The sequence below is a fragment of the Falco cherrug genome, chromosome 13, assembly GCF_023634085.1.
Source record: "Falco cherrug isolate bFalChe1 chromosome 13, bFalChe1.pri, whole genome shotgun sequence".
Taxonomy (NCBI): Eukaryota; Metazoa; Chordata; class Aves; order Falconiformes; family Falconidae; genus Falco; species Falco cherrug.
In genome coordinates, this window is record NC_073709.1 from 8086589 (window position 1) to 8112148 (window position 25560).

The 25560-nt window shown below is 49.2% G+C and overlaps 2 protein-coding genes across 5 annotated transcripts in view; one reads left to right on the forward strand and one right to left on the reverse strand.

Annotated features, from left to right (window-relative positions):
• Positions 1-1922: 1922 nt before the first annotated feature.
• On the forward strand, positions 1923-13984 carry LAMP5 (lysosomal associated membrane protein family member 5). Its single transcript, XM_055726039.1, has 7 exons — positions 1923-2044; positions 3618-3714; positions 3974-4146; positions 4340-4471; positions 4553-4658; positions 6067-6255; positions 12806-13984. Exons 2-7 carry the CDS (start codon positions 3675-3677, stop codon positions 12982-12984), a joined length of 819 nt encoding a protein of 272 aa, XP_055582014.1. The 5' UTR covers positions 1923-2044; positions 3618-3674; the 3' UTR covers positions 12985-13984.
• PAK5 (p21 (RAC1) activated kinase 5) overlaps positions 13331-25560 on the reverse strand; it is a 97423-nt gene continuing 85193 nt past the window's right edge. For 3 of the 4 annotated variants that reach the window (XM_055726037.1, XM_055726036.1, XM_055726035.1), the window contains 3 exons: positions 23484-23609; positions 21324-21458; positions 13331-20711 (listed from right to left, as the gene is read on the reverse strand). In XM_055726037.1, the coding sequence (XP_055582012.1) occupies positions 20556-20711; positions 21324-21458; positions 23484-23609 (417 nt within the window). In that variant the 3' untranslated portion in view covers positions 13331-20555. Of the gene's footprint in view, positions 20712-21323; positions 21459-21511; positions 23610-25560 lie in introns of those variants that run through there. The other variant, XM_055726038.1, reaches the window with a different exon arrangement.

A 25560-nucleotide genomic window follows, 5' to 3' on the forward strand; every position in this document is an offset into this window, starting at 1 on the left:
GCAACCAGGACAGAGGTCAGTGAAGTCTTTAGGTGTTTAAGGCAGGATTTAGACAAACTGGTGATACCTATTCAGAATACCCATTCTGATGCCACTTAACCCCTGGAGGCATCTTCTGCTCCTTTCGATCATAATGTTTTAAAGACAGGTTGTGTACTGGGAACAGCTCTCCCTGCTCTCTAAGCATGGTTTGAGTGCTGGAGGGAGCTGGGAGCAGCAGTGTTTTCAGAGCGTGCCGGACAGGATCCGGCACCTCAGACAAGGCAGTGACTTTTTTTTTTAATTAAATTAAAAACATCTAAAACACCGCTGGTGGAGACAGTGCTGTGAGCTGGAATTTTATGCTGTTGCCTACCACAGTGGTTTCTAGCCAGTAGAGATACAGAGGGAACTGGATGGTGAAGCATTGAACATTACTAGTTTTCTTAAGCTTGCTTACAGCCTGGCTGGAAACCACTGCCCTACCTGTTCAAGGAATAACTGGAAATGGAGGACCTGGGTTCAGCTCATGTCCCTCTCTGAGAAAAATCAAACCTGCCTGTCTTAATACCCAGGTGAGTAGCCTATGCATAAGGGAATATGCTGGGTTTGGAAGGCTAGAAAATACTGTCCACAGCCTCCTTTTTGGTCTGTGTTCACTGCTCAGCCAGGAGCAAGACATTTATCAAGTCAGAGAGAAAATGTGCTTCTGTGAAACCACAGAGTGGGTAGGCTCAGCTCCCAGAACTGTTATGTACTTAATCCATTGACGATTTAGCATAAAACGCAGACAGTTGTTTGAAATTAAGTGATTACTTTTGTTAGCAAAGTATTTTGAAATGCTGTTTAAGTAGTATTTGACTCAAAAATTATTTGAAGTTGGGCCGCTAATGTAATGAGGTGAGAATTTCCATTGAGATGAAATCGGCTAATCAATTTGAACATTGATATTGAGTTAAAGCAGTTTAAAATGTCATTCCCTGCCGGGGTGATGGATTCCACTTCAGTGAAATTTCATCGATGGAAGTGGCAGACTTTCCCTCTCTGAATCTCTTCAGATAAATTCAGGGAAGCCGTGACACCCTGCCCTCCAGGCAGCTGGCTAACCTTTTGCTTCCAGTAATTTGGGGATTGGTCATTAACTTAACTGTTTCCAGGTGGGTGTCTGTTAAACCCCTGCCCCAGCTGAGTGCAGTCAGACTGCATTGCCAGATACCCTCCGGGGATGATTTCTTTGCCAGACTCCACATGCTGTCGCCCACGGGCTGCCTGTGAAACCAGTGGCCAGTGGCAGAGACACCCCAGAGCCGCTCGTCGGGAAAACCCGGCTCCCAGGGATGTGCTAGCGCTGGTCCCAGCATTGCAGCCCTGCTGCCGCCGCGCTGAGTGCTCTCTGCGAGGAGGCTGGTAAGAGTTATTGCTGTCTGGTAGCTGGTGGGTAGCATGGAGAATTCAGCCTTCAGAGATACACGGGCAGTGTCCACAGCTGGGAGTAAGGGCAGGTTACAGGTGATCCAATCTGTGACCGTAAACTGACCCCGGTCACAGCATTTCAAGTCGGCTCCCTCAGGTGAGACCCTTCTGCTCTATCCAAGTTTGGGGGCTTTTTTTGGTGTTAGGAAATCCTGGGCCTTTCCTGTTTTTTGCCATGGAGAGCAGGATAAACACGGCTCTGTAGGCTGGAAGTGGGGACTGTCACTGAAGCTGAAGGCTTTTTTGTTGTGATGTGCAGCTGGCAGGTGCCGGGAGAGCACGGTTCTGTGCTGCGGGGCTCGGGGAGCTGGGGGTCAGGCTGGCCCGCGGCTCTAACACAGCTGCTCTCTCCCAGCTGCTCCCAGAGGTACCCTCCTACGCAGGCTCGATGCAGGGGCAGCTGCACAGAATCATAGATTTGTCTGAAGATTTAGAAGCTACCTAGAAACCTCAACAAACCTGGAAATTAAATAGGGGACTAGAGGAGGAAATGGAAGCCAGTTAAATACTGAGCTCATCAGCGAAAGAGACCTGAGGAAGCCAGGCACAAAGATCACCACAGGAATAGTCTGTTGCAGTCAAAGAGCCTCAGGTAAAATTATTTTTTCCCCTTTATATAGTCCCGTGAAACTATTATCCATAGGTTAATCCCGTGTTGTGACTGACACAGGTCTGGCTCTGTTTTGAGGGGCAGGAATGACTATCCTGAAACAGGAGGGAGGAAATGGCTAGAATATGTACGGCAAGCAGAAAGGAATTTCAACAGAATAGTTACAAAAATCAGTTTGTTCCTTCAGTATGTGCTCTTATTTTTAAAGAGCTGTTTCCCAGCAAGAAAACCCCTCTCTGCAGGTGTGCCCTGGCAGAGCAGGGGCAGCTTCCCCGAGGTAGCTGCCCACAATCAGAACTCACCTTGTAGTACCTTGCTCTGCAAAACCCTGGACCGTTTCCTCCAGGCTCCTTTTCCTGAACTAGAGAAGCGAATTGCTAGTGAATCCCCGTAACGGTGCACGCTCCTAATAGCTGCTGTCCCTTTGACTTTTTACGAAAAATACCTGTGGTGTAGGGCTCCTGCTGCCCCTGGGACTAGTGTCTGTACGTTGTCGCTGTTCGGACGTGCTCGTTGTAGGGGGCCGCGGGCGGCAGCGCCTTGAAGAGCCACACAAGCTCCCGCTGAGGGGCAGAAAAAATATTTTAACGTGGCATCATCGCCTGGCGCAAGGGAAAGGCAAGGCGAGCCGAGCCCCCAGGGGCGCGGGGGGGCGCTGGGGCCAGCGCTGCCGGGCCGTGCCCCGCGCCAGTGCTGCCTGCCCCCGGCCGCGCCGACCCCCGGGGCAGCCCGCAGCGCACCGGGTGGCACCGCGCCGCCTCCCCCCGCAGAGCCCTCTGCCGGCACCCCTGCTCCCGGGGCGGGGGGAACGGGGCCGGCACCCCTCCGCCCGGGGTGAGGGGGGAACGGCCGGCCGCGGTTCTGCAGGGAGCGAAGGGGACTGATTGCCCCGCGGGGGAGGCGGGCGGCAGGCAGCCCCCGGGGCCGGCGGGGAGGGGGTGGCGCTGCGTTACTCGCCCCGCCTTGCAGCCCCGTCACCCCGGGGCGCCCCGCACCCTTGAGCCTGGCAGAGACGAGCCCTGCGCAGCCCCCCCGGCACCCGGGAACGCTCCGCACGGGCACGGCTGTCCGCGGGAGCTGCCGCCGGGCGCGGCACCGAGCGGGAAGGGGGGCAGCGCCCCGGGGAGGGGGACCCGGCCCTGCCCCGCGAAGCACGGCGGGGGGGCGCAGCTGGCCCGGGGTCCCCCGGCTCCCCCCTGCGAGGTCCCCGCTCTCCGCCGGCATCCCCGCGGGGATCCCCGAGAGCCCCTCCGGGGGGGCGGCGGGGACCCCACGCCGGAGGAGGGGAATCCCTGCTCCCCGCCCTGCCTGCGCGTACGCCCCGTCCCTCCGCGGGGGCGCCCCCACCGGCTCTGCCGGCTCCCCCCTCCCCCCCACACCCACACTTCCCCGTCCCTCCTCCCCGCCGCTCCGCAGCACAGTGCTTTTGCAGCCTGTGCAGCTCCTGAGACAGGAGGTGTTTCAGGGTTTTTTTTCCTCCGTTTTCCCGATTTTTTTAAAATTTCTTCATCTTTTTTTGTTCTTTTTTTATTCTCCCCCTTTCTTTTCTCCGGAGCGGACCTATTCGGAGGAGCAGCAGCAGCCGCGGACACGCCGGGGCCGAGCAGGGAGGATGGCTGGGGGGCGCCTCCCGGGGCTGCTCTTCCTTTTGCGTGAGTATCGCGGCGGCGAGTCGCGACATGGAGCCCTATCGCGATGAGGCAGCCCCTGGCTCCGAGACAGACCCGGCGCTGCTAGAGCACCGGTCCTGCTTCGTCGCCACCGGCTGCCCCGTCTCCGCTGCCCGCTCTGTCGCGACAGGGACGCCCCGTCGCGACAGGGGAGCTTATTCCAGCGGGCTGGGGGCGGGCAGGGGGTGTTCAGGTGAGCTGGCAGAGTCTCGGCCGCCGCTCAGCGCATCTCTGCCCGCAGACGCCGCGGCTCGCCTGGCTGCCGAGCAAGAAGTTGAAAATCTCTCCGGGCTCTCCCCAAACCCCGAAAAGGACATTTTCGTGGTGCGGGAAAACCGCACGACGTGTCTCATGGCGGAATTCGCCGCCAAGTTCATCGTTCCCTACGACGTGTGGGCCAGCAACTACGTGGATGTGAGTGGGGCCGGGGGAGCGGCGGGGGGCTCGGGGCTGCAGCGCCGCAGCCGCGGGGCCGCGGCAGGACTGGGGCGGGGGGCTCCGCCGGTGCTTTGGGAAGCCCTGTGTGCCCTCCGAGGGTATTCACCCGGGGCTGGGGCTGGGGGCGGGAGCCGGGGCCGCCCGTCTGAGCCCCGCTTCCCGTTTGCAGCTGATCACGGAGCAAGCCGATATCCCGCTGTCGCGGGGTGCCGAGATGAAGGGCAAGTGTGGCACTAACGAGTCGGAGCTGGAGATCTCCTGGCTGGAGCAAGCGTACACCCTCAAACTCTTCTTCCTGAAGGTATGTGGCTCCCCCCCGCGCCCCCGGGGGCTGGGGGGCACGGCGGGGCTGCCGGGGCCCTGACCGGCTCTGTCTCGGCAGGAGGGGCACAACACGTCCCGGGGGCCCGAGGCTTTCTGGAGGCTCAGCCGCATCCAGTTCACCTATGACACTGGCGAGCGCACCTACTTCAAGGATGCTGTCAGTCGTAAGCACCCTGGGGGGACGCGGTTTAAAGGGGATCCCTGGGGTCTGGCCAGCGGGGAACTGGGGGCAGGGGGGGGCGGGCAGGCAGAGACCAGCACCCCCGGGCTACTTACTCACTTAAATGCAGTTTATTGGGGGGGCCAGGTGCCAGTTTTAAACTACATATTATCTTAATCACCGCCGCTGCCATGGGAGGGAGAGCCCAGAGCCCAACCTCTGGCCACTTGCAGGGCTGCAGGTCCCCCCGACAGGGCAGTGGGGCAGGGGTCTACCTGGTCTGGAAAAAAAAAGTCTCATTTCCCGCAGGAGATGTTTTCTAAGGTTAATTTTCTTCTTGCTTCCAATGGTGGTTGAATAGGTGGGGAAAGGAGCTGTTTCCCAAGATAAAGATGAGGCGGACATCAATAGCTGTACCCCTGCATGCCACTGCACCTCAGATCCTTCTCTTTTCTCACTGGGTTTCCTTTCTTTTGGCTTTCATTTTATCTCAGTTTTGCTCAGAAATGAGTTGCCTTGCGTTGAGCATTGAAACGCTGTCATTTGCAAATTGTTCTTCCTCAAGATTTTCAGACTCCAGCAAATGGGGCGTTAAGAGTTTATGGCATAAGGCACGCTGGACATGGAGCTATTTTTCCCGCTGCTATTTCTACTGTTTGGGTTCCCAAAACACGATAGTGGCAATGCCTCAGCATCCCCTGCAAATGCAAAATGCTGATTGCCTTTCTGTGCTGCTGGAGGGGGAACAAAGGGCTGCAGAAGAGTGGGAGGTGGAAGGCAGCCCCCAGTCCACCTCAATGAGCCGTATTCAGCTTTTATTTGTAAAGCAAGCTTGACACGATGGGAAAATATTTTCTTTGAACCTATAGTTGGGTGAAATGATCATGTTGTATTTTCAGGAAAGGTGATACGGCCTGTGTTGCTTTGTAGTGAGGTCCCCAAATTGCATTGCTCCTTCCCACCTGAATTCAGAGTCTAAGTGCAGCCACAGGAATTGCTGTTTCTCAAGTGTAGGGATTATGAGCACAGTCCAAGGATGAAACCCGCATACACACCAATAGAAACCAGTCCTCCGACTGCATGGACTTCAAGTCCTGCGAGATAAGCATAGCTGGCAGAAGCAGAACCAGCTCTCCCCTTTGTGCTGGAAGGACCAAGCGCTCCAGCTGTCCGTTCCTGCTTGCAGACAGCCAACCCGAGTACAGGAACTGCCCTGGTTATGGGAGGGTGTCATGCTGAAAGCATCATCCCTCCCCAGGAGAATATGCTGCTTTAAGAGCAGTGGAGCATGTGGCCACCGCATCGTACACCGCCTGCGTATCCTTGTGTTCCGTTCATTAGCTTTGTCAATAAAGTCACGCTGGTCCCCCAGAGACGGGACCTGACCTCTGCTGTTTCTGCCCCTTGGCCAGCTGGGAAGCACACGGCCAGCTCGCACCGGCTCTCTGCCCTGGTCACCCCGGCTGGGAAGTCCTATGAGTGCCAGGCACAGCAGACCATCTCCCTTGTCTCCAGTGACCACCAGAAGTCTGTGCAGCTCCTGCTGTCGGAAGTGCGCCTCCAGCCCTTTGATATCACTGCGGATTTTGTCTTCAGTGAAGGTAAGGTGCAGGGCGAAGGCATGTCCTGTATCCCTGAGATGTTGACGCTGCTGTGACCTTTGGGGGTATCACAATGTTCTGAAGGAATCTGGGTCCCACCTTTATCAGAGCACCTGCCCTTCCCTCCAGCAGGTCGTCAGTGCTCCCTGCAGTCCCTCAAACCTATTCCCTGCCTCTGTGGTCCCAAAAAAGCCTTTACAGATTCAGCCCAGCTGCTCTTTGGTCAAAACGTGGGCTATTGTTGCATGTACCTTGGCTTCTGTAAGGACTTACCTGGCTAGGTTTTCAGCAAGTGCCAGAACTGCCCAGTCCCTGGGGAGCCCTGCAGGGCTTCAGCAGCCCCTGCACATGCAAGGTGCCTCGGGACAGCTCCAGGGGCTTTTTAGGGCCACTGCACGCCGAGGGAAGCTTGGGGCTGCGGTGGCAGGAGATAATTGCGGTGCGCGTTGCTGGCTTCAGTTTGATTAATGCTTGTTGCAAGGGTGAAGGAAGAGTAACAGGGACTTCAGCGAGGCACCTCGTGTGCCAAACACATGGGACGCTGTTCCTCTCCTTAGGTTTCTTTAACATTAATTGTGGATAAAAGAAAATGGTAATTAACGTGTGCTGTTTGTATCAAAAGGTTGTACTGAAGTCAGCAGCAATGCTGTCGTGGGGCAGAATTCCTGCAGATTTTGCCTTCCTTTAGCCTGAAGAAGCCATGGTGCTCCTCCTCCCCGACTTCCCCCTGCCTTTCCCATCAGGTTGAATGAGGGAGTGTAAACATGCTCACCTGAATTCGGGCCTTGAGATTAGTCCCCTTTTTATATTGCTATCTTAGCAAATTAACTCCATTATTGTAGTAAGATGCAAATAAGATTTGTAATAGCCAAATCTTTTAATAAGGAGCTAGAAAATAATGGTGTTATTTTCAAGCCTGGCATTAAAAACCTGGGGTTTTATTATTTTGCACATGAGAAATATTTTAGAACGCAATAAAAAGCCACCACTGACTATAGAGCCAAGCATTTAAGCTCACGACTTGTGTTCCTCTAACTGATGTAGTAAATACATGCTATTATGTACACTGGCTCTGGCAAAGCTCTGCGTGGCTGAATTACTCATGGCAAGGCCGGTGTAGTATGGAGGTTTTATTCATGGGCCCAAATAAATCTTTTTTCACTCCCATTCCGCCCACCCCGCTCCTTTAAAGTATAACCACATTTTGCATAGGTTATGTTACAGGGAGAAAAAGGTAGAATTTAATAGTTTCCTATAATTGTTTGTTGGCACATCTTCATCCTCTCCTCCTCCTGTGGATCCAGGCTTCCTGCACTCGGGATTTGGCTGGGCAGACCTTAGAGGCTGAGAGAAACGTATTTAAAATACGCAACTCTGGAGTCAGTTTTAGCTGTTATGTCTCTGTGATACCAAACTCATCAAGTCCGAGAGCTGACAGTTAAAACGACCAAACTTGAGGTTCGTTGCCAAAGGGAACTACCTGCCTTTTTCATGATACGCTCTTTCATATCAGGCAATAGATTTGTTTCTGGGTTTTTTTTGTTTTTGTTCTTTTTTCCCCCTTTGTTTTTGTAATTTGGGTTGGTTTTTTCTCCAGGACACAAAGAAACCCTGGTTGGTTTAGCAATTTTAAACCCGTGCAGGGAATTTCTCCTCCTGCGGAAAGCACGGTTTCTCTCTTTGTCAAGCTTTCTGGGTTTTTTTTGTTGTTGCTTTCTTTATTCAAGGACACTTTTTTTTTGTTGTTGAATTCCACAATTTTGTTGAATGACGTTAAATAGCAAAGAGCACCTGGAAAGGATGGTCAGGAATGCCCAAGAGTCATTTATCAGTGACGCTTCCCAGGGCTCTGCTGCTTCTCCCTGTGGCGTGTCCTCAGCACATACATGGCAAAACATGATCCTTTGTGGGGTTTGAGAATCACTGCCAATCTTAAATTAAAGCAATTAGCCTTCTCCTTTTTGGTTCATTAATTTCCCATTACGTAAAATTCCTATTAATTATGAACAAGCTACAGAACATTTAAAAATATTATAGAATAGAGAAAGAGACCTGCTAGAGCAGAAGAATCGCTGAGATGCAGGAGGGTCAGGGCCCTTTTGCTGCAAAGAAACTGAGGGAAAGGTTTTGTCATTAGTCCTGACACTGTCCTGTCTGGGATGGATTAAAAATATTTTAGGGAGTAATGGGATTGATTTAATTAATTAATTTATTTATTTATTTTGGAATGCTTAAACTCATGCACTAGAATATATTTTTTTCATTTTTTTAAGATGCTGCTTCCAACTATCACATGTACATATATTTACCTATTTCATTGCAGAAGCAGCAGAACATTTTTTTCATTCAGAGCTTGGGATTTTGTAAATTATTTTTTTTAATGGGGAAAATGTGTGTACATTTTTCAGCTTAAAAGATCAGTAAAAAGAGCTGGATTGAGAGGGTGTGAGGAAGACCTTTAAATTGACAAAAGAACCCCACAGCAATTGTCAGCTCTTGATTTTAATCAAAATAATGCAAAATACTAATACAAAGGGATACAAAGGCTGAGAATTAGGGACCAGGATCTGGGAAGTCTCGTCTCCCTCTGAGCCACCCCAGACAAGGGCCACATTTTCTCAAGGGTCCTTGGCACCCAGTAGCTCCTTTTGCAAGGTATTTGGCCACATTTAAAAAAGCACTTGGACTGGTTTTTGGGTTTTGTTTGTTCAGTTTTTTTAAGCGAATCACTTAAAAATGCCCATCTCAAAATCTGAAGAACTCCATCATACCATGCCAGACACAACTGGGCTGTTTTCCCATCCCTTTGAACAGCCCCTGCGCTGGTCCTCAGGCTTATGGTCGTGACTGTGGGAAGCAACTGCCCCCTTTACTGCGCTGCTATTTGTTCTGCAGAAGGATGCTGAAACAAGAAAATGGGCCTGTTGGGTGGTTTTATAGCCTAGTGCTGAAATTGGACGAGTGCTCACCATAGAAACCGTGGCAGTACGTGAGCCTGGGTGAGCAGGGTGTTGGAGGAAGTGCAGCACAAAGAACAATGAGGAACGTACCTAAATGCCTCCGTTGTATCCGCCCGCAGTCTTTGTTTGGCGGGGCAGGGAGCGGGGCTGCAGGGTGGCACCTCTCCAGCACAGGGGTGATCCTGCCAGGTTCGGGATGCAGCAGAACTCCCGGCATCACCTGAACTTTTCATGTAGTTAAAATTTGCCGGGGATCTTTTTGCTTTCCTCGACTAAGGGGTAATACCCAGCAATCTGGGAAATGCTGAGCTCCCTGTGGAAAATTTGACGGAAAGGGCTGTTTTCCTGCAGAAGGCATTGATTTAAAATAGATAGCAGCTCCCAATGGGATGGTGTTTCCTTTGTCCATGCATCAGCCAGCCCGCCTGCCCGCACTGTGCTTGACTGGCTGAGTGTCTGAATTTGTGTCTGCTGCGGACTTCATGCAAGCCCTTCTCCCCTCCTGCTCCCCCTTTGCCTTTCCCTTTGCTGATAGACCAGGAATGATGCCTGTTACCTACCTCCCTGTGGTGTTGTGGACATTGGTGCCTATGCAATGCTTTCAACTCTTGGGGTGAAAAATGCTGTGTTAATGTTAAAGTACGTTGTTATAAATGTGAAAATAGTTTTATATTGTAAAATGATGTGTTTAAACATTAATGTTAAAATACAAAATTCATCCTCTTAGTAGTCAGAATCTGGACAGCCTTAGTTCTGCTGCAGATGTGTTTGTGCTTAGCACTTGCCTGTGCTTCCGTGCTCCGTCCCCCACAGCCCCATTCCCGTTCCTCCTACACTCTCCTAAGAGCCTAGACTTTGGTGATCTGCTCCAAAAGGAGAAAATGAATGTGTCTGTTGAGGAGAAGGTGTTGGTAAGGCGGGAGGTGGCTGCTCTGCCTTTACTACTGGGACAGAGTGCTTTCTGCCCGGGGAGGTGCAGTAGTGTCTGACTGGGGAGAGCAGTGTGGCTGGGGGGTGCTGCTGGAGACTGCGAGCTTTGCTTTACTTGGTTGGTTGTCCCCCGTGTTGTTCCCAACCGCCCCCCCCCCCCCCCCCCCCTTGGTTTTTTGGTGTGGGATTTTTTTTTTAATCCATTTTTTAAAATGTCAGGATAAAGAACTGTCATCTTTGGCCGATTGCAGGAGTTGACACCTTTTTGAGTTGTGACTCAGACACTCAATTACAGCTAATGGCTTTCTGTGGGCACCAGAGCCTCAGCCCTGTCCTCTGGCGTGCTTTGTGCTCTGCAGCCAGTTTGCTTTGGCAAAAGCTGGGAATTCATATCTTGCAAGCAGGTGCTTTAGAGTTGGGTCAGCCCTCTGCATCACAACGCTGGTGCTTTTAGCTCTACCTTCTTCGCTGGCTGCAGACCCTCACATTCACCCCATGCTCCTGCAAATGCGGCATCGTTCTTGTTTAAGGAAAGGCACGCAGGCGAGCCTGCCATGTTTGAGCACAGGTGAATGGCCTGGGTTGGGTTTACAGCAGGCTTGTTTCAATTTTCTGTGGGGTTTAAGCTAAACCACTTTCAAAGCAAATATTAGTGCCCGTAGGAAGAGATTGCGGCAGCTGGGCTAAAGCGCTGCTGGCTGGCACGTCGGCACACCCGGGCCCGTCGGGCTGTCTGCAGCCGTGTGGTGAGTGCGCAGGAGCTCCCCCGGCACGGAGCTTTGCTGTAGGAGGGGTGCTGCTTTGTACCGCAGTGTGGGTCGGGGGGGTCGGAGCACCCCTGGCCCCATGGCACTACCCCCGTATGTGGCTTTGCTCTGTCAGGTCCGGGGCTGCCACCCTGCCACTGTGTCTCTGCTTTGGCGCTGCAAGTCTTGCCAGGCCTTAGCATCCTTAGCCGGGAAGGATTTCATAAAGCTGTAGAAACACAATTGTGGGAGCTAAATAATAATCAGGATTTTTTTTTTCTCTTTCTCCTTAATAGAAACAAACAAAACCCCTGCATTGCAGCTACTGCTGAATCGCCTGTAACACTCCTGGTGATTAATCACTCCTCTGGTGAAACAGTGAGCAACTAGAACCGAGAAGGGCATTTTTTTGTTAGACTACATTTCACTTTTGCTTTTTTGTTTCACTTCATTTACAGCTTGAAAGGTTTCCTGATGGCATCACTGCAAGCCTGGTGCTGGGAGGAGGTCTGGCTCTGGGAGGCGACAGAGCTCCCGGAGGTGTTGGCACTGCTGGAGATGCATCGGTGCTGTCACCTCCTGCCTGGGCCTGGGGGTCTCTGGGGTTTTCCTGCTCTTTGCCACATGCCGTTAGATTTGCAGAGCATTTGCTGTTGATAGTATTGCAGGTCTCTGTGTCTTGCAATCAGCTGTCTGGGGAACCCATCTGGATGGTCTTTACCGATGGGAGGAATTAGTGGGTGCCCTTTGTATCTGCCCATCTAACATACAGCCTTTATTTCTATCCATTTATCTATTTCTTATATCTATTTATTTATTTATTTTTAAGTAATTGCTGTTTTCATTACAACTCTAGTACCATCAAGAAGATGATCCAGAGGCCAGAACACTGTTCCTTCTGTACTTCGTAACCTTTTTTTTTTTTTTTTTCCCCTAGAGTTGACATTTTTCTTCTTTTTAGTGTGGCAGCCCCATCCAGCAGCATCTGCTCTGCCTGTCCATCAGTACAGATAATCAACAGTCCCAGGGGGGAAAACGTAAATTGTGATCCTGTCATACAGGCCTGCAGTAGACTCTGGAAGTGTGAGGGAGCTGAACCAGGATTACCAGTGTAACGTGTTTCCTAACCTTGGTGGCCTTTGCAAGCTAAATAGAGAAGTGTTTTACCATTGTAGCTGCAGTTCTTATTATTTTCTGTGGTTTATTAGGCTATGACAGGGACTCATAGGCCATAGAGAAAAACACTGGGGAGGCTCATGTTGCTTCTGCTCATCCTTTGCTATATTTGACAAAAACTGTGGGGTGCCAGGGTGCTGTTTGACCACCAACACACAGAGATGCTCTGCCAGTGCTGGTCAGCTCTCCATGGGGAGCTCACAGAGAGGGGAGAGGTGCTGCATGTAGAGGGGAAGAATCTTTTAATGCTGAGCAGGGTAAGTGATGGAAGGATTGAAGACTTACTGATGTTGTGGGTTTGTGATACAGTATTTACAGACTTTCTAACTAAATAGACAAAGCAGATCTTCAGCCAGTCGGTGGACTTAGGCTTACGCTCTCCTGCTCCTAACAAGGCCATTGCTGTGCTGTTGTGGCCGAGAGGCCTGAGGAGGAGCTGAGGGCAACAGAAGCATTTTTTCCCACTGCATCAGCTGGTGTGATAGATGTTACCTCTCCCTCCAAACCCGGTGTGGTGACTGTGATTTCACTTCCATCCAAAGCAGCTGATTTTCTCCCTGGGGCTCCGATGGTGGTTGCAGCCTGTCCTTGCTGCTGCAGCTGCTTTTGCTGCGCAGGGACCCCCAGCACGGAGCTGTGACTCTGGGGAGGTCAGTTCACTACTGCAGCGAGAGTTCAGATTTGCAATGGCTTATTCTTGTCTCTCTCCCTCTGTCCTTTGTTTTTGTGTCCCTGCAGAACACAAGTGTCCGGTGGACCAGAGGGAGCAGTTAGAAGAAACCCTGCCACTGATTTTGGGCCTGATACTGGGGCTGGTTATCGTGATAACCCTCTGTGTTTACCATATCCACCACAAGCTGACAGCCAACCAAGTGCAGATTCCTCGCGACAGATCTCAGTACAAACACATGGGATAGGGGACAGGATCAAGAAGCCCAAATATTTATCAGGTAGAAAAAAAGCAAAAGCACTTTTTTCTATGGGTGAGGAAAAGTTGTGGGGGGGCAAGAGATGGTATTCACAACACCTAATGGTGGGTGTTTTGTGGAGACACACAAGTTAAGGTTAGGCTTTAATAGAGCTAGTGCAGAGCCATAGCTGTCTTTCTGTAAGAGTGGGAGCATCCGATTCTAGGAGTGTGTCTGTGGCAGTAGGTGGTATGAATACCTTCTTAAGCAGCTGGGCTGATCATCTGGAAACAGAAATGCTTCACATGTCAAAGTTTAACATTGGGGCAAAATTGGCTTTTTTTTTTTTTTGGGGGGGGGGAGCTTTTTTTCTTTTTTTCCATCTCAAGAGACTCTAACCTCCCCAATGTGCCGCTCTTGCAGCGTTCAGCCCTCTCCGTTCATGTCCGTGCAGGGAGCAGGGCTGGGGGATGGAGCCATTGCACAGACTTCATTAAGGTCCTCTAGTGAAGGGACTCAAAGCACATTCCTGAAGCTTGCACTTATGTTAAGGACAGCATGAAGGCAATACAGGTGTGTTTTGAAAAAAAAATTAGATTAATAATTAAAGGCCAGAACCTCAAGCTGGTATAAATTAGAGCAGATTGCAGCCAGCTGAGGAGCTGACCCCACACTTGAGACTGACTGAAGAAAGTTTGTTTTTGCTTCTTGAGGCACATCTGAAGTAAAATTAAAAAAAAAAAAAGTATTGATAAACAAATTATAAAGTGCCATGCTACTGCAAGTCAACTGAGAAATGCTTCTGGCTGGACATCCTGCACGTATTGTGATTGTGGTTGAGATGTTACATTGCTACCTGCAACTGATATTTTCACAGTGAAAAAAAAATAAAAAAGAAAGCAGAAATGTTAAAGTTACTATGCAGATTATTCAGGTATAATCTAATGTAACAGAAAAAAATATAAGGGAACCCTTGAAATCTATCCTTAAATGTAGACAATTTTTAAAATTAATTAAAACATGTACATATATAATACTTGATTTGCCTTCTTATTTTGAAATGATGTAATGCTTTTTTAAACTCCATGGTATCTAATGGAATTGGTGCAAAAATACATAATCTGGATGGATGTTAAATGTAGGATTTATTCTAGCATGCACATGGTTTGGTGAAAACATGGTGGTGGCTTGGTATTCTGTGATTTATTGGTTATTTCTAATATCGTTCTAATCTCTTGGCTGGTGCTTTCTTACATGTTTGGTGGGCAGTGGTGCGTTTGGCTCCGGCTTTGTCTGGTTCCCACTGAAACCTTTGCCGTTCCTTGGCTCCAGTGTTCCCGCAGCAAGGGTTGGTCCAGAGCTCGTGTTCGTTTAGGGTATGGGAAATACTTTGTGCTTGAACTGATTTGATCCAAACAGGGACTCGTACAGACTCTCCTCTTTCAGCTTAAAACAGGGTAATAAGCATAGTAAGACAGTAATTTCAATGTTGAGAAGTGCAAGAGGAGAAACTTAACTGCTTTTTAACACTGCAGCCTCCTCCAAAATTCATGTGTTTTTTTTTAAATGAAGGTGGATGCAAGCAAGTCTTCCTTCAGTCCTGTCTTATTCCTGGTCTCATTTCTGTGTCATGCTTGGCTTTTTGTTTTCTCATTTGGATGTAAGAAGCAAAATTATGGCACTAATGATGCTTGTGGCTTTGCCCTTTTCTTTTACAACTCCAGTGAAAAGTGTTCTGGGCGGGCTTCAGGCTGACCCAAGTGCCACTGCCTACAATGAGCTGATTATTTTTTTTAAAAAAAGGTTCTTTTAGAGGCAGCCAGAAAAAACTATAGGTAGCAGGAGGGTGAATAAAAGGATTAAAGGTTCATCCTTAATAGAGAGGGGCCGTAGTTATCAGCTTTGTCCTGCCTTGCTCTTGTCTGCCCTCCAGCCAGAAAGGCTCTCCCAGCCAGCTCCCATCAGCCTGCAACATCTGCTCCTGCATTTGACATCACAAAAAAAAAAAAAAAAAAAGGAAGGAAACAGCGGAACTGCAGATGCCACAGGAGCCCCTCTGTTGTCATTTATCTTCTGAATAGCACATTTTGGCATGGCAGCTGCAGGAGCCATTGGGATGGCACGGTGGTGCGGGTGAGCAGCACTGGGGCAGGACACGGTGGCAGGATGGGGATGGAAATTGCACCCCACTGGAGACACCTCAGACTCACTCCCCACCTGACCAATTCCCTCCCAGGGAGCTGCAAGTCTTTGGTGTCAATAGGAGCAATTTCTGCTGGTTCAGTTGACTATAATTAGGATACAAAAGAGTTGGGGCATTGTCTCTGAAAAATGGGGGGAGAGAAGAACTTTGTGGCTGGAAACAAGGAAGAGGGTCCTGGTTTTCCCCTGTGCCATCTGTTTCTCTAGGAGAGCCCATTAGGGCTTTTTCCCTCCTCCTTTTCACATTCATCAGCACCTATCCCTTTTTTCTTTTCCCTTGAGAAACCTGAATTAGTCGTGTGTCCACTTAGATATGGAAATTTTAAATGGGTGACATATAAGAGATTCTTCCCTTTCACTTGCCTTTAGTAGTAGCTTTACCGAGGTAAGGAAATGCACATTGCAGTGTTTTTATAAGTTTTTGATTTCTGATGCCTCTCCCCTCTCCGGTTTTTAACTCCCTGAAGGGATGGCCGGACCAGTAGTGGACTTGCATGGCTCAGCTGCTTGCCATGAGCCCTGGGTGCGTCCAGCCTCGTACTAAGGCCAGTGCATGGCCGCTGGCAGGGGCAGGGTAGGTGCAAAGCATTTAAAAATACACAACCGTGCAAAGCCTTTATGCTGCTTCCTCTCCACCTCCTGCTTTTACCTGGTGTGATGGCTCCTCACACAAGCCATTGCTGGCAGTCCCATTTGCGTTATAGGTCCTTGTATCCCACAGAAATCATACTTATTTTGCAGAGTGGCTTTGGAGGCAGGAAGGATTGTCCACGGCCGGTGAGGGTTGACAGATACTTCTCAAAACCAGAGCAGAAGGTGGCAAACCCACCGCTCTGCACCCTTGCAGCATTTCATGGGCTGTGTTTACTTTCTTAGCCTCCCTTGGAAGCTACAGTTCGGGGTTTGCTTGGGGCTGTTTAAAGGCAATAAAACGTGGGACTTGGCTGTGTCACTCTCAGGAGAGGCAGTGGCCAGGGGCTGGAGCTACTGGCCGAATGTTATCTCCAGGCTGTTTTTGGAGCAGTTGGGAATTTGGTGTATCTTGTTCAAGGAAAGCTGTTGGTAGCTTTTAGCCCCTTTCGTGGTGTTGCTTCCCCAACTGCAGAAAGTGAGCAGGATCTGCCTGGTCTAACAAGGAGACGCGCTCGAACATCTACATGTATTTCAGATGAAAAAAATGCTCATTTATGGTTGATTCGGCAAACTAATTAAACCTGCAGTGACCTTTTAAGGGCTGTCATAGCAGAGATGCCCAAGGAAAACCTCGTCTTCACCGCTCGCAGGAGACTGTCCTTGACGGATCCCAATGCATGAGCACTAGCCAATGCGCTGAGGTGGTGGCACTGGCCATCTGACGAGAGGACAGCCCCCAAGGCTGGTGCAGCCCTCACAGCCCTGTGCCCATGGACTGTAAGAACTTTTTCAGCTTTTCATGCCAGATGGTGGAGGTTTCCTGTCGGCAGCGCTCAGCAGCACCTTCAGGGTGAAAGTGTCTGTGAGCTATCAGGAACAGAGGTGCGTGAATATAGTAGTTTCTTGATTTTTCTAAATTAAGATAGAAAATGATTTTTTTTGATGGACTGAAATGTTTTTTTTCTCTTTGGGAAGAAAGAAAATAGAAACAATTTTAGCTCAGTGACAGTTTGCATTGTGCTCCAGACTGATGTATCTTGTGTAAAGTTAAGATTTTGAAAGAAACCCCTTTGAATCTTTTAATTCTTTCCATCCTTTTGTTAACACTATTAACTGAATTTGGTCTGAATTTTCCATTTTTGAAAATTTATTCATGAGAGGTTAAAAAAGCCATCCAGCTTTGCTCCTGCCCATCAAACTACAGTGGCATCTTGAGGATGGCAGCACTTTTATTGTGATTTAATTTTATATTTAGCTTTCATTCATTGATGGCTTATTATGAGATAGCTGCAAACCTGGAATGCTTTGCTTTTTAGATGTTTATGAACACTAGTAGAAGGAGTGTAAATATAAGAAACTTATCACCCTACTGAGCTCTATAAGGACCTGTAATAATTAAGCACTTACTAAAGCAGCTCTTAATGACTTACAGAGTACTTACGATTAGAACTTTAATTAGAAATTATCAATGTATTGCTGAGGAGGGGAGTTACATAGCCAGTAAATGCCCTGGCCTCTGGTACTAAAATTACAAGTATTTATGAATACTTTTAGAGCCGGTGACCTCGGAAGCCATCGTTCCTTAGCGACAGGCAGAACAGATGCATTGGAGTAACTGGCCGTACGCGGGGTCAGCCTCAGCTGGTGCAGCAGCTTAAGACCTTTTCTGGGTGAATGGATGCTCCCAACATCTGGTATCTAAAAAAAAACTAAAAAGAGTGTATGTTTTTGCTGAGGTGCCCAACAAGGGCAAGTCTGTGCAACCCACAAAGTGATAGTGATGGAGGAAACGGCTGGTGAATGACAAACGGGTGCTCCAGGACTGGTCCCATCTGGAGGTGGGAAGGTCACAGGGAGGAACAAAATTAGTGTCCAGTGTCAAGGTGTTCACAAAGGCTGATGATATAGATTTGAATGATTATTTCCCTCTGTTTTCCCCTCACTTTGGGATTTATTTTTGTGTGCGCTGTGTTTAGGGGTTTTAGCTCACAGGCTGCCTGGTTTTGCCACACTCCCATAGCTCATCATAGGTGTTTATGCAGTGATTGTGCTGTCAACCAGGAGAAAATACTATTGACACTGAGACGCTCTTTTTTTGAGGTTATTCCTACTTTTGTAATTTGGGAAATGATAGCTGGACAGCTCTATCTTCCAGTATCTTAAACTAATAAATACAATCAAAAAGTACAGAACAACCTGCTTTTTCCTGCCCATACAGGCATGACACCTGAAATCAGCTTCCCATGGCTGGTGGGCTGGCACAGGTTTTATTTTTGATCCAGTGGCTTTCCTAACCCCAAGCCCTCAGGGGGCTGGTGCTCATCCCCTGCGACCTCCGCTGGGGCTGGGCTTTCCCAGCCGCTCCCCACCCAGAGTCAGGGCACGGCTGTGATGAGCAGGAAGGAACCAGGGCTGAGCCGCTGCCTTTCAACGCAGACATGGCCACTGACTTTTAAATCAATATATATATGTGTGTATATATATATATATATGTTTTTGTATGTGTGTTTATAGCGCACATTCTAGACAAAGACCCTTTTTTTCTTTTTATTTGCTTGGTCCAATACTGTACGACTCAATCAAATAGAAAATAAAAGCAAGGCATGGGGGAAAAAAACACACTGAGAATTAAAGAGTTTATTAATTAATTTATTTAACTTGCATGTGCATTTGTCTCACCAGTAGTTGGTGTTCACAAAAAAACCCTTTGAAATTGACAAAACTTTCAGTAAACTTGATGAATACAGTTTAAAGTATCTAATGATAAGAAAGTTGCAGAAAATTCTTCACTTGTACAGCCTAAAATGTGCTGAATCTTGAAGAAAAAACCCCACCAACCCCAACCCCTTTTTTATTCAAAGATGGTTAAAAAAGTTTCCTTTATTTAGTGGCTAGTATTACAGCTTTGCCTGTGTGTCATTGCCTTTACTGGTGCAGCCTGTTTTCCTGAGTTGTCAAGACTACAAAATAGAAACACCTTAGGACACGGTGGGTGCTGCCAGGTTTCAGCGGGTGGGTACCGGGAGAGTGTTCGTGGTGGGGCGGCAGGAGCAAACGTATTTGCTTTAGTGTCTTCTCAGTATGTGCAAACAGAGTTAAGAAGAGAAAGCAGTGGGGAGTAAGACACACAGATGTAAGAACATTTATTCTATTCTGAGTTTGTATTTATCTCCTCTTTCCTTTCTGTTAGTTTCCCTCCCTTCAAATATTCTTTAACTTTTTTTAAGGGCAGTACTAAAGGAGCTTCTTTCCTATTGGCAACTCTTTTTGTCCTGGAGGAAGATCTACAAGAAACAGCTCCTGCCAGATTTAGATGTTTGTTTATAATTTACTACAATAAATAAAAATTAATTTATTCACTATGAAATTCCATAGTAAGAAAGAAACTGTGTTTTCACAAAATTGGCTTTGCATTTCTTAATAATATTGTAAAATGAGGTCAGTAAGAAAAAAACCAAACCCTTGAAAAACATGGCTTTTGTATTATACATAATTAAAAAGAACTAATCATTAATAAATAATAGCCATTTATAATTGAAATAATTATGAAGCACTTCTAAAAATTTTAAAGGCAAATCTATTTAGGCCTACAGTTAACATGCAGAGTCATCCAACAAAGAACACAAAATTGCACCGTAGTAGTCAACTGTTGCATCAACATTCAAAAAGGTCTAGACAGCAGCACGACTTCTTCTCTATGGCAAACATCTCGTAACGCGTCACAACGGTCTGTCTGAGCCCTGGAGGAACCCGCCGGGCGGGCGGGCGGGCAGACGGACTCCTGCCCTTCCTTTCCACTTCCAGAGCGTGACAGAAATAACGGAGGTTTCTGTGATAACAAACGGGCCTGGTGGTGTCATAAAGCGATGGGACCACCATGGCACGAGAGGGTGACCCTTGCGCAAAGGTACGCCAGGTGCGTTAGCTCCCACCGCTGGAGAGACGGGCAGGGAGACCCTGATGACCGCCACCATTCAGCAGCAGCTCTGATTGCCACCGCGCCACCGGTAGCGGCGAGAGGGCGAGTGCCCACGGCCAGAGGGCCCGTGCTCCCACAGACAGGCAGCGATGGCTCCTCGGGCTGCTGTGACGGTGGGATGAGTGCTCTCCTCACCCCCGATGGAAAATCTGCAACACCTTCTAACTCACTCAAGGTGTGTTGGTTTTTTTTTTCTCTTTTCAAAAGGGTTAAAAAAGTAGGAAAATTTAGCTTCTCAAATTCTTGCTAAGTTACACTTATTACTTCAACTAACACAACAGTTACATGACAAAGTACTGCAAATTATCAAAATGTACTGTACAGAAAATTACAAATTTGTTGCAAAATACATTGCGCTGCTATGACTGAGATAAAAAGTGCTTTTTTTTTGTCAGAAAAGTGTTCTGAAACAGAAGTGCTGTAGCCTGCAATAAAATTCTGGTGTTTCACTCTGGTTGTGCTATCCTCTACTAATTATCTTTCCAACCTTGTTTGCATTTGGCGCCTTCTGCCTAGATGGCTGAGAAGACAACAGCACTGGGGAGCGACGGCCCACGGCGGAGCATGGCCACCGAGCTGTGGCCAGGATCGCTCCCCGGTCCCTCGCAGCCCCCGAGGGCACCTCCGTGGGTTTTTATACACCGCATTATTTCCGCAGGGCTGGGTTTCCTCTGCAACTCTGCCTGCGGTTCCCACGCAGCTGCTGGGATTCCTGCGTGGCCGTTATCCAGACTCTGCACTGACATCCTCCGAGAAGTCACCGGCTTCAGCGATGCCTGTGCTGCCTCATGAGGGGCACGATGCAAGAAGGGGGCCCAGCCAGTTTAAGAAACGGGTGTCTCAACAGTTCTGGTGCTGTGGCTCTTTGTGAGGGCTCCCGCACCAGCATCGAGTCCAAGAAGCCCCGGAGGACCGAGGAGACCTGCAACATCGCACTGGCATTAGGGGCGGACAAAGACACCCTTTTCCAGCCTACGCTGGGTCTGTGCACGCTGCTTTTCTTGGGAAGACAAGGGACACACCGAGCTTTCCTACGGCAACGGAGGTACTGAGCTGAAGGGCTGCGTGTCTTCTATGTGCCATTTGGGCATCGGCGGGGTGCAGAATAGCACACGCTCCCCAGCTCTGCATGCGGCGGGTGAGAAAAGCACTATCAGATGCTGAGGGCTCGGGTCCGGCGTGCAGAGGCTCACCCAAAACGGGGGTCACCCAAACACTCTGGCACTGGGCGTGGGTGAACCAGCCCACTGGCAGCAGGGCCCGTGTGCCAGTTTGCTCGGGCCCTCGGGCAGGGTGGGAAGCGGAGGGAGCACGAGGCTCTGCCCAGCTCCCTTCAGGAGCAAAGCCAGGGCTGGGCACAAAAAGGCTGCGGCTCGCTGGTGGCTTTGGCCTTGGATCCTCCCCACACCTATGTGGGACCCACAGGTGGTACCTTAAAAATGCATTTATCTGTGGGGCATGGATGCGTGTGGCTATGGGGTTGTTACTAAACATTTGCACGTGCAAGACCCTCATCAACTATGGAAAGTCTGACCTTGTGCATGTCCTTCACGCGGGGTGGCAAGTTGTCCCGGATTCGGCGCATGGCCTGCAGCGGCGGCTCGTTGAAGTAGGGAGGCTCCCCGTCTATCATCTCTATCACCATGATGCCCAGGGACCAGATATCCACCTGCAAAACACAGCCTGTGCAGAAACACCACCGGCAGCGCCGCGAGGGGCAAACCGCTGAGCTGGCTCACGCTGTTGTACCTGCTGTCTGCGGCCAGTCTAAGCCAACGGTCTGGTGAGACATCTCTGTAAATCTTCCTTTTTTTAACCAGCCAACAACAATTATTTCCTTCTGAGCAGTAAGTGCACTGACGAAATAAACTAGCAACAACTTACAAACGCAGGTCTGCAACTGGTTTAGGTGATGCCCATGGAAGCACTGCTAAGGCATGCTCCTTTGAGAGGCTGGCTGCACCCTCCTGTGCTGCACTGATTTGCACCCACTGGCTATTTACCCCAGGATGGCTCTGCGATGCTGCAGAAAGGTGCAGCTCACGGGAGAGGAGAGTATGATGCAGCTGCTGTGCCAACCTTAAAGACTGCAGGAACTCCTTTTGAGACCCCAAGGCAAACACACAAGCACTTACTACACCCAGGCCCATTTCCAGGGAGCACAGGTAACACCTCAATGTAATTCCTTTGGAAAGTGATTCAGCTACAACTGAAAAAAAAAAAACCCACACCTTTTCCCCCCCCCCCCCTCAGTCCCGGCCTGCTGCAGAGCTGCTCCAGAATCCCCAGCCTCTGACAACTGTAATTCCTGTCATTTGCCAGCCCAAATACAGCCAAGGCCTGTTCAGGCGGCTTTTGCTCTTTTGCCAACGCTATCCTTCAGCTTAAAGCTCTTTTTTTCTTCTTTCCCTTCTGGTAGGGAAGCCTAAATTAGTCGTTAAGTTCAGCTACTTTATAATCCCTTCAGTGTAATTAATGGGCTAATAATAGCTGATGTTATTATCCCTGAACAGCCTTGTACAATGCCACATGTCCCGGGTGAGCATCAGTGCCTGCAGGGTGCTCTCACCCTCGGGCCCACGCTCCCCTGCTTGCACCAGATCGGTCCCTGCAGCGCCGTCTGAAGACTCAGCGTCTCCCATCTCATTCCCCCTTCTCTGCGTGTGTGGTATATATATGTATGTGTGCATATATATATCTCTCTATGTATATCTGCATGTAAATATATATCTATATATATTTGTCTTGGAGGTTCGCGCTCTGCAGCTGTTACTACAGGCACTACCAAGCAGCAGCTGAGTCCCCTCACCACGCAGCGGAGAAAATGCAGCCGTGTCTCTGGCAGGGGAGGCATGAGTCACTGTCACAGCTGAGCGCGGGAGAGGGGATCGCTCTTCCCAGGCTGGCAGCGGTGAAGTGCCGTGACTCAGGGCTTCCTAACGGACGGGGTACGGCACGGCAGAGTAGCCAGGTCCCCTCCTTGCTGGTCTCATCTGAAGGGTTCCAATAAAAACATGCAAATTGCTTTTTTCAGACCATTTGGCAGTGCTTAAAATAGTTCTCGCAGACAGGCTTCCCCCCCCCCCTGTGTCTCAACTAATGAGAGCAATGACTGCAAGGAATGAGCTGATGTGGAGACAAACGCTACAACAGAGGGTGGCAACCCAACCCACCCAGCCAGCTCCTGTGTTTGGGACCCTTGTGCCTTTGCTGGCAGCCTCTGGAGGAAGGGGATGGAAGCAGAGCGGATCTCTGCCTGCAGGTCTGTGCAAATACCAGCGGGACCTGGCTGTGCCGTACGGGCACGCGACTGAGCTGCTGGTTTGGCATATGCAGGTGTAGGCACCTGTAACTGTGGCTCCAGCTTGCAGGTTTGATATTAAAGATCATCAAATGGTCTTTCACGATGTGAAATGATGCCGTTTCCTTTCATACAGGCACCCTAAACTAAAATATGTAAAGACATTACATTTAGTGCGCTATTATTTAATGACTTCATCTCGGAGAAATGCTTTAAAACAAGGCAGATGTGGCACTCTGGGGCAAACACGACCGCTGCTATTCAGCGTATCTGCGTAAATGCGTTTGAACTGCACGGGTCTGACAGGGCTTAGTGGGGCCAACCAAGGCAGCACACGGAGGGAAAACAGCCGCTCGGGGCCCACACGGACGTGCGGAGCTGCGCCGGACTCACCTCGGTGCCGTAGGGCAGGCGGGATATCACCTCTGGTGCCATCCAGTACGGCGTCCCAACGAGCGACTTCCTCCTGGGGACCTCCTTGGACACTTGGGCACAGAATCCAAAGTCGGACAATTTTATCTGGGGGGGGGAAATAAAAAGTAAAAAAAAAAAAAAAAAAAGAAAAAAGAGAAAGCCCCTCTTGACTAACAAAGCAAACTCCTCTGGGACACCGGTCTGCAGCTGCAGCGGGGGGGGGGACAGGGCTGAGTGGCAGCGTTGGCGTGGGACGGGACAGCAGCACAGCTCTGGAAGCGTGGCTGGAGACAGCACCGCAGCCTGGGGAAGGTGCAGCTCGCTGAAATGAAGGCGAGGGAAAGGAGCAGGGAAGAGCAGCAGCGGTGCTCGTTATTAAGATCTCCTGTCATAGCTCATTGCCTCTCCAGCAGCAGAAGATGCGGAGGTGATAAATAGCTTATAATATTTAAAAAAATAGAAGGAAAGCAAAACATTCTGAAGTAACAGCGTTTTATAATGAATCTATTATTGCATATATATATATATATACACACCGCACATTTACCATCTATGTATGTACAGTGATATCCAGTAATATACGTACTTCAAGTGATACACCACTCCTATTATTTCTATCAGGTACATGATCTGTGAGTTCGCCAGAAAACAGATAAACCAAGTTGCATTCATGTCGTTTTCTTTTACCACAGCGAGCGTGATCTAACACTCATAGAAAGCGAGCCCCCTGCCAATGGTTTTTCAAGACTAGGACCTCACACTGCTGACAGTCACTAAAGGAACTGCCGTCTTTATGTAGCAGGGGAGCTAATTTGGGGAAGGCAGGCAAGGGTACTTCCAAAGGCTCTTCCAAAATGGCTGTAAGAGATAAGGAGACCTGCTCCCTTTGCTTGGGAACTCGGGAATTAAAGCGGTACTGTCCTTGAGTAGCTGTGGCAGTGACCTGAAATAGAAATAATGGGATACACAAGCACTCCAGAGAGCAGCTCTTGCTGCATCATGTGCCTGCTCATACTTCTATGCCAGGGGTTTTTTTACAACGAAAATTATGGAAAATTATCACCTCCCCCTCCCCGTTGCTGTACAATGCCAAGGTGAAAACTCCACGAACTCCCAATCAAAACAGGCTGGGCTGAGTGCTGGTGGCATCACCCCCTTCCACAAACAGTTTGTTCCTTAAACCTAAAGTCTGTTTTTTCTCCCTCCCCCAAGTATTTATTTGGAGGCCGAGAAGCTATTATAAGGGTTTTCCAGGACATCAGCCTAACCCCCATCACCCCCAGCTATACACCACACGGTGCAGCCATGACCCATGGCCAAGGTCCATGTGCCACGTATCCACTGACGTACTCGGCCCCCGGGGATAGGAAGGGAGCCCAAACAGTCCCAGGACAACCGAAGCGGGAAACTGCATAAACCCCCGGGTTGTGCAGACCACCATTTAATTATCGACACTGATTTTTCTTTTGGATTCAGTACAGACATCACTTTTTTTAAAACTAATGGTATTATTTTTAACAGAATTACAAAGTGATTGTTGGTATTTCTAAAACAAAGCCAATAATAGCCCAGTTCTCCATGATAAGTCTATTTTTCAGTTTACAGGATGAAGAATCAAAGAAATAATACGTATTTTGGAAGCAGAGCCCAATTTTCTTTTGTAGGAGCACAAGAGGTTTTGCATATCTATTGCTCATTCAAGTACATAAAAGAAGACAATTTTTCTCAAAAAAAGATAATTGCACAACACAGCCATGAAGAAATCTGCAATGCAGATAATAAGTACTGGAGTAATGAGCATAATGAGGCACTGTATGCAGATCCCGGGAGCAGATCAGATGCTATTTCAGCAACATGGATTGAAATCGCAACTGAAAAACTCCTACACGTGTGGTATTTTCTCCCCCCAGCAGGACTAACAGGAGCAGCCTGTGACTGCTGCAGGAAGAAAATCCCTCTCCCTTGCTGAAGCGGGAATCAAGTCATGAAGGCGAGCCTTTGATTAGGGAATCGGACCGGGCCTGGGAAGCCAAGAGTTTTACCTGCTGAAGATCTG

Bases quoted from the DNA above. Each gene is read 5' to 3' on its own strand.
- LAMP5 (XM_055726039.1), top strand. From the start codon at position 3,675: ATGGCTGGGGGGCGCCTCCCGGGGCTGCTCTTCCTTTTGC. The intron at 4,147-4,339 runs GTGAGTGGGGCC...TCCCGTTTGCAG, and splicing joins GGGCCAGCAACTACGTGGAT to CTGATCACGGAGCAAGCCGA. The intron at 4,472-4,552 runs GTATGTGGCTCC...CTGTCTCGGCAG, and splicing joins TCAAACTCTTCTTCCTGAAG to GAGGGGCACAACACGTCCCG.